General features: G+C 41.8%; 1 protein-coding gene across 3 annotated transcripts in view; it reads right to left on the bottom strand.

Moving 5' to 3' along the window:
* Positions 1-2556: 2556 nt before the first annotated feature.
* ZCCHC2 (zinc finger CCHC-type containing 2) overlaps positions 2557-8567 on the bottom strand; it is a 55137-nt gene continuing 49126 nt past the window's right edge. For all 3 annotated transcript variants that reach the window (XM_058557263.1, XM_058557264.1, XM_058557265.1), the window contains 2 exons: positions 5591-7084; positions 2557-4664 (listed from right to left, as the gene is read on the bottom strand). In XM_058557263.1, the coding sequence (XP_058413246.1) occupies positions 4597-4664; positions 5591-7084 (1562 nt within the window). In that variant the 3' untranslated portion in view covers positions 2557-4596. The remainder of the gene's footprint in view (positions 4665-5590; positions 7085-8567) is intronic.

The following is an 8567-nucleotide window of genomic DNA, read 5'->3' as shown; positions in this document are numbered from 1 at the left end:
CATGGATTTGCCTTGTAATGCATTTATTCTACTTTGGTACTGAATTATCAGGACTGCACGACTCGGCCCATGTATACACAGCGCAGAGCTGCCATTAATTGCTAAGCTCTCCGACTAGACTCAATCTTTGAGGACAAGGACTATTTTGTCTTTCATCAGTGGACAGAGCTGAAATTACTAATTTTAATGTAACAAGAACTGTCTGCCAGCTTCTTTACCCCCAAAGAACCACTGCCTTCCCAGACCGAATTCTCTCCCACATTTTCCCTGTTGCATACAACAGTACGTCAATTCTGTTCACCAAGTTGAATTCAACTAACATTTGAGAGCCTTTTTGGTGCTATTTCATTTTGTTGGACCTTTCCTGTATATTATTCCATTCAATCCTTTTAGCCATAATTTGAAACAATCTCATTTTGTATGTAGGGTAAATGAAGCTCAGAGCCCAAGATTTCTGCTCGTCTCTTCCATCCCCTTCCTTTCCGGCTGCTCCTCCTGTCTCTGAGCTTCCAGGCTTCTTTCCTCAACCATCCAATGGTTTCCTCAAAAACGATCGTCAACATGTTTTTTCCCCCTATTTAAAACTTGGTAACTTCCAATTGTTCATTCAATCAACTCCAAAATCTCCAGTCTGACTCTATTTTACCTGTTGAACCACAGATCTCCTAACTCTTTCAATATGTTCCCTCTACAACTGCCTGTCTCCCCCCTCCTCCCCAGCCACACAACACTGTTGCTCCTAGTTCTGTGCCTTTCTTTTCCGGCACCTTCTGCCTATAGTGCAACCCCTCCCCAACACCGGGACCATCCAAACCCACTATACTGTAAGGCTCTCCCCACACTCACCTCTTCCATGAAGGCTCACACAAACACCTCCAGACTACAATGATTTCTCCCTGGCCGAACCTCCCATGGCACTATTACATCATCTCAGGAGGGTGTCAAGATATGGACTGAGGGACTTGGTGTGAGTTTAAACCACTTAAAAATGATACAGCAAATCTTGGAAAACGGAATGTTTGCACATCCTACCACTCAGCACCTGCATGCCTAGATATATATCCTAGAGAACTCGTGCACACACGAACTAGGAGACTGGTGTAAAGACTGCTCCTGTTTGTAATCGCAAAAAAATGAAAACCACCCAAATGTCTGTTGACAGAAGGGATAAACTATGTCTGTGTATACGTATTTTTTACCCCGATGCAATGGAATATTGTAGTCAGTGACAATGAATAAACTGCAGGAGCACAACATCAAGACCATAAAACCACATGAGTAGAGGCAGTCACAGAAGACTAGGTACAGGACACCCTTTTACAAAGCTCAAGAAAAGTCAGGGGCCGGCCCCGTGGCTTAGTGGGTAAGTGCACGCGCTCCGCTACTGATGTCCCGGGTTCAGATCCCGGGCGCGCACCGACGCACCACTTCTCCGGTCACGCTGAGGCCACGTCCCACAGACAGCAACTAGAAGGATGTGCAACTATGATCTACTGGGGCTTTGGGGAAAAAAAAGGAGGAGGATTGGCAGTGGATGTTAGCTCAGAGCCGGTCTTCCTCAGCAAAAAGAGGAGGATTAGCATGGATGTTAGCTCAGGGCTGATCTTCCTCACACACACACAAAAAAAGTCAAAATACACTGCATATTTGGAAAGGAGGATGTAAAAAGGTGAGAAAAAAGCAAGGGCATAATAAAATTTAGAGCAGTGGTTACCCTGGGTAGTGGAGGAAGGAGGGAGAAGGGATGGGTAAGGGACACAGGTGATGACACTGGAGATGTGCGAGTTAATTTGCAGGTGGGCTCATAACTTACGTCCGTTGTGCATAGATGCGAATTTGCTGGCGAAAGGGGAAAGCTGGTACACTGTAAACCACCACGGATTCTGTGATCATTTCAAACCCACTGCCCAACTGGGTACAGAGGGAACATTCACTAGATGGCTCCAGACAATCATTCAGCGCCCTGAGAGCTTGAGTCCTTCTGAGTGTCCATTATTGCACAGAACACTGGGGGGATCACTGGAAGGGCCTAGACCTAGTGACAAGATGTTAGTCATCACTGAGGACATGACTGACCTACGGATACTTGGAAAGCAGCTCCCCATCATCTCTTATAAATTACTGATTGTGTAAAAACTGCCTTGAGACTGGATTATAGAAGACCAGTGAAATAAGATATTCAATATTGTACTGAAAGAGGTGCCTGGAAAACAAAATCATATTAAATTTAAGAAAATAAATTAGGTCCTCTATACTTTCGGTGAGGACCTAAACCAAAAACATAGCTCTACGGTGACAAAGACTCTGTTCTGGCCACCACGGTAGCCTCTGGTGCACAGTGCGTGCTCAGCACAGAAATGCAGGCTCTTCTTTTAGTGGTCACATAGGGACCTATAGAGTAAGGTTATTGGGGGGGAAAATTGAAGAAAATCCCAAAGTTAATAACTTTGGGATTCACTGCCCACATTACAGGGAAATAATGGGTTGATTCAAAAAAAAAAAAAAAAATCACCATGTATGACGTTCTCCTATCTTTTCACTTTTATGAAATTTGCAATAAGGCACAATTCTTAGGCTGTTTTTCATTTTTTTATTGCTGTTAATTCAAGGAAAAAAGGTTGCATAAAATCCAATCTGTTCTAGAAATATAAGTGGCCTCTCCAGTACATAACATTTCAAATATCAAAGTATATGGTAAACATACAAACAAGGAGAAGGTAACATACCTCCTATGTACAGTACAGTATTTTAAATCATAAAATAAGCTCCATAAAGTACACCTGGCATGTGATTCACAATGCGGTCCATACGTGGCTTATCAGAACTTGCACTTGAACAACTCAACTGCAGCTTAACAATTAATTTAATAATGTGGTCCAAAAATACCCAGATCAAATAAAATATATTTAATCAAAATAATTTCCTTTACTCGAACATTTTTTCTTTTTAAATTAAAGCTTTCATCTACCCCTTCACACCCACCCTTTCCCTTCCCCTTAACTCCCACCCCTGAAAGAAAGTTTCAAAATGTACATTGGTGCTAGAAATATAAACGCTACCTATGAAGCATTAAATGAACCTTCTTTTCTCTTCAAGTTTTCCTTTTGTCTAGCAACTGTTAGGCTTCTGAACCAAGACCAAATATTTAAGTTCCTCTGATGCACACACCAAAGTTACTCCATACAATAAAAATCTATCATTTCTGCTCCATACTGAGGAATGGGAAAACAAAACCACCCAACCCTTTAACCTATGACTATACAGTGGTAGCTGCTCATTGCTAGTGAATGCAGCAGTCCAAAAAAATACACCCCATCTTCCAGATAACCTCAGTGCACTTTAAGAAATAAAAAAATTACCTGGAAGCAATTTAGTACATAGATTGGCTTTAGGGAAAAAACCGGTTTTTTTTTTTGTTTAAACAGCAGCATTAAACTTAGTGACATGACACTGACATGATTAACACCATCTTACACTCAGAATTCAGTCTTTCACATTATAATCAAGCATAGTGGTAAACTGTTACAAAAGTGACTTCGCTACGAGAGACAGGTTAGGGAACAAATACCTGACTTTTGTAGAAACACAGAGCTTCTGTTCAGATTGCAATAAACCACACACATTTTAAACACAATGTAACACTGTAACAGTTGGTGTAGAAAAAGAAGAAATCTTTACTCAAGTAGTGTCTCTTTCAGCTGACACAGTGGTAGACTACAAGTAAACTGGCAGTTGTCGTCGTGACACAGACACAGGAGGACGACACTCACACCAGTTTGTTCACTTTATGTCTCTCTGAAGCAACAGGCTAAAAAAGTATGATGAAGTAAAAAGGTTTTTTTTGTTTTTATTTTTTTTTAAGAAAAAGCTTTGTCTACTTCATAGATCATATTTTTTCAGTTCCGTATGGTTTTACTTCTTCCTCTCTTTCCCACTTATTCTGATTTTTATTTGGACAACAAGCACTGCACATAACGTATTTACGTGATGCTGTTTATTACATATATACACACTATTTGGGGAATCTGAGTTCTCCCTTAAGGTTAGGTGAAACATTTTACCTCGACTTATGTGCAGAGCAGTTTACCGAGTGTGGACGCCGGCAGTGCAGCCTCTCCTGCGAGGCCACCGGGAGAAGGGAGGGCGGCGGAGAGAAGAGTGCAGTTGAGGGGGAAAGTGAGAAAAGCTGGGGAAGAAGCAAAGTTTCTTTTTTTCAAAACCATATAACTGTCACCAGTGTTGTAAAAAAGGTCAAATACACAGTTTTCAAGATTCAGTAAACATTGCACACAGCAAGTATTCAGTGTAAAAAAAAAAAGCACGCATTAACACGTTCCTCTTGATGGTTTGTTTGGATGTTTGAATTACACATGTCACACAGATAAGCCTGTTGTTGAACCAGGAGACCAGAGGCTCAAAAGCAATGCATTCTTCTTTGTTTTGGACATCAGTACAAGAGAAATGAAAAATCCCAACTGCATAGAAATCTAGGAAATGTACGACAAAGAAACACAAAATACCTTTTCTTTCCTCCCCTCTACCCCCCACCACGACTCCCCACACTTCAGTGTATTAAGTAGGCAAGCTTTTCTTGTTTCAGTCTGCAGAATCCAACGTATCACTAGAAGGGGGGAGGGGAGGTGCGTATCTCAGTCTGTAAGTGCCTAAAACGGGAAAGATAGAACTGCTAAGTCACTGCTTACAACGCAAGGCATCACAAACCACTACAAGATATCAAACGGACATGCTCGTCAGAAGGCAGCTTCTTCCGCACTACTACAATTCCAAAATGGTAAATAAAATTTTTAAAAAGTAATAAGAGGTTTGTGCTTTAAGTTCAACCTAAAGCTATCAAACTCGATCTTCCTTTAAAAATGCCAAGCACATACTCCCATTTGAGATTTTTTTTCTGAGTGAGATTTGGCAAAGTGACAAAAGCCAAATGCAAGTGAAAGATAACAGTTTGAGGTCTACACTGAGTTTGGTATCTTACTCATTTAAGAGCCTTTTCTTGTTTCTGGTGGTAATAATGTTAAACTTAGTTCAAATTCCCTTACTCCCAAACCAGTGCTTAAATATTCTGTTCCTGTAAAATGCAACAGCATTTTTTTTAAACATCTGCTGGGAAGGAAAGAGGTGGCATGGGGCAACACGCTTGAGGCCAGCTGGTTATGCAAAGATATACTAAATAATAACTAAAAATCTTACACGTCAGATGACTACATTACTTCCTATTTTTCAATATTTAAAAATTTTGCTTACTCTAGTAAACAGGATTGTAGCTTTAAAGAAAAGTGCTGCAAGCAAGAGAGTTGACATTATTTAATGCAAATTCCCATTACATTCCTTAAAAAGTGCCTTATGGTTTATTCCTTAATTGGAAATTGAATTCCTCTGAACTTCCTTGTGCTGTGTGACCTGGGTCTACCCTAGGTTTTGCCGTTTGTATCGTATGGTTTGTCACTGAAAGCACAGCATCCGTACACGAACACACAACAGCTCTTTCTCTACAATAGAATCACCGTGATCAACAAGGTGGGGAGAAACAGGCACACTCAAAAACAAGTCCTCGGGGCGCTCTCATGATTACCTTGTTGACCGGCCTCCAGGGACGACTGCTTACACTCCTGTGCATAGTGTCCGCTTACGCCGCAGTTGTAACATGAGACATTCCCATTCTTCTTGGGCCCTGAACTGCTAGTGTTGGCAACTACATTAGGTGCTGGATATACGGGATAGAATCTCCCAAATCCTGCCATCTGTTGCATGCCATAGTTGGCTTGGCTCCCCATGACTGGGTCATGCACCAGTCCGTTTGCATATGGAGTCTGAGGCAGAAAAAAAGGAAGTTGGTTTCCATTGCTCTGGTGTGCTTGGTTGAGGTAGCTGCCATTGCAGATGGATGGCAGAGTGAAGAACGACGGGACTCGGTACATTGGTCCGGGCATTGGATTAGGATAATAGTAACTATTTAGCTGAAGGTTGCCATTGGTCCCACAGCTGCACCTTCGCCCACAAGAACCACAAGGACCTGAGCCCATCTGCTGTGGCGGCAACATTGACCCATTAGCGTTCGTGTTTCCCACAGCACTGATGTAAGATGTGCTGTCACTCTGTGCAGTACTGTGTGTCAAAGCAGGGCTTGGGCTTGGGGCAGGGCCTGGGGTATGGGTGGGAACTGCGGGAGGAACCGTGGACTGGGCCTGACTGACGCCCGCCCCCGCTGACTGGGCAGACGTGGCCGCCGTGCTGAGCACACTGGAATTTTGGCTGGGTAACACGCTGGCAGCAAGGGGAGAGCCTGGTAAGGTGTAGGAAGCTGGTGGCTGTGCAGCTGAGAGGCCAGCTGCTGGAAGAACTACCTTCACATTGGTAGGCTGAGGGACTGTCCCTGTGTTTCCCTCAATTTGAGGCACCATTTGATTTAGTCCTACCACTTGGGATGCAGATTTTGTGATGGGGTCCGTGGTAGCAACAGGAGATCCTGGAAAACTACCTGCGTTATGGACAGGAATAAAGGCAGTGTTTGGTGATCCGACGCTCAGACTCCCGCTTGGTTGCTGTGGGATGGTGACTGTGCAACTCTCAGAAGATCCCTGCGGTGGTGGCAATTTTAGCCTCTGAATCGTTAGATGCAAAGCAGGAGTACTACTGTGGGGAAGGAAGGTTGATGGAATAGGTAAAGGGGAAGCCAGTAATTCAAGGTGTTTTTCTGAATCTCCAGTAGAAGCTGTTGGCCCTAGTATTCCAACAGGGGTTGAATTTGTGGACTCCCTTATTGCAGAAATAGCAACAGGACTAGGAACAAGCATCCCTATTGTTTTGCCATCAGCAGATTTGGGTGGCGGAACGACAACTTCAGACTTCTGGGCACCATTGTGCATGACACAGTGTAAAGTTGGCATGAAAGAAATATGCTGATATTTGGGTGAGCTTAAGGGATCTTCTAAAAGGCTTCCGTTGTCATTTCCTAATGAAGCAATTTGAACAGGTGGCTTCACAGTGACAGTCTGGTTGACAGAACCATAACCTGTAAACCTGGTTGTTGATGGATTCCCAGAATCCTCAGAATTGCTGTCCGTGTCTAAAGGAAACAAACAGAAATAGATGTTAACACAAGCATTAACTCCCACCTTTCTTGCTAGAAATACATTTTAGTATATCTAAAATGAACGCTGAAGTTTGGAACTGGAGTAAAGGTGTCCCTCAGCTTCCTGACGGCCAAGCTGAGTTTCTTTTAATTTTTGGCTCTCTATGGACTTTATTTAAAAAATATGGAGATTCTGGAAAAGGCAAAAGTATGGAGACAATAAAAAGATCAGTGGTTGCCAGGTGTCGGGGGGAGGGAGCAGATGAATAGGCAGAGCACAGGGGATTTTTAGGGCAGTGAAACTACTCTGTCTGATACTATAATGGTGGATATGTATTATCATACATTTGTCCAAAGCCACTGAAGGTACAATACAAGAGTGAACCCTTAGGTAAACTATGGACTTTGGGTGACAATGATGTGTCAATGTAGGTTCATCCTTGATAAAAAATGTCCCATTCTGGCGGGGGGATGCTGATAATGGGGGAGCCTATGCATATGTGGGGGAAGGGAGTACATGGCAAATATCCGTACCTTCTCAATTTTACTGTAACCCTGAAACTGCTCTAAAAAATAGTCCAAAACAAATTTCTATGGAGAGATAAGCAACAAAACATAAGGTGAACTGAAGACTGAATGGAGCACAGTTTAAAATACAGAGATTTATCTAATATCACCTTATTACTGAGAAAAGGATTAGATATTTTTAACCTTAATCAATTTTAGGCAATTCACTTGATTTACATTCTGCACCACCAAACCCAAGGTCTTCGTATTTGTCTCACATAAATGATACAATTTAACGGAGCTCAATCAAAACTATATTTCACTCAAATATCTAGAGGCGGGAAGGGAAAGAGTTTCATAAAACAAAGATGCTGCAACACACGAAGCAGGGGAAATACAAGCTAGCACACTGCCGCCTCTCCAAAAGAAAACAGCAGAGGCAGATACAAAATCACACTGCATTTGTTTTCACTGCTGCATCACTCCTGTGCTTGTATACAGAGATAACTTCAATCCAGACTTCCCCTGGATTTCCGGACTTTTGGTATAAAGAGGGCAGAGGATAAAATCTAATTCACAATGTTTAAATATCATAAACCCAGATACCGCAATAATACGTACAAGACCATTCAACTAAATAGTGCCTATTTTAACATCTTTCTGCTGATAAATATAAGCAGAATTGCATTATGTACTTAAATTGTTTATATTTATTAAGGTAATAACTAGTTATATTCAACTAAGATGTTAAAAATTTTTGAAACAGAATACTAAAATCAAATCGTACTAGTCTTCCTGGAGAAAGGTTAAATAGAACCTACGTAGTCACACACAATGTAAACTGTGTTATTAATTCAACTATTATAATTTCTATTAGAGAGAAGAGATTCTATTTATGAGTAAATGGTTCTAGTACAAACTCCTCTTAATAACTGAGGTGTTTCTTGCTAAACTTTGCAAAACAAAAAGT

Source organism: Diceros bicornis, chromosome 16 (assembly GCF_020826845.1).
Source record: "Diceros bicornis minor isolate mBicDic1 chromosome 16, mDicBic1.mat.cur, whole genome shotgun sequence".
NCBI lineage: Eukaryota > Metazoa > Chordata > Mammalia > Perissodactyla > Rhinocerotidae > Diceros > Diceros bicornis.
Note: the sequence above shows the minus strand (reverse complement) of the source record. Positions and strands in the feature narration are given on the sequence as shown.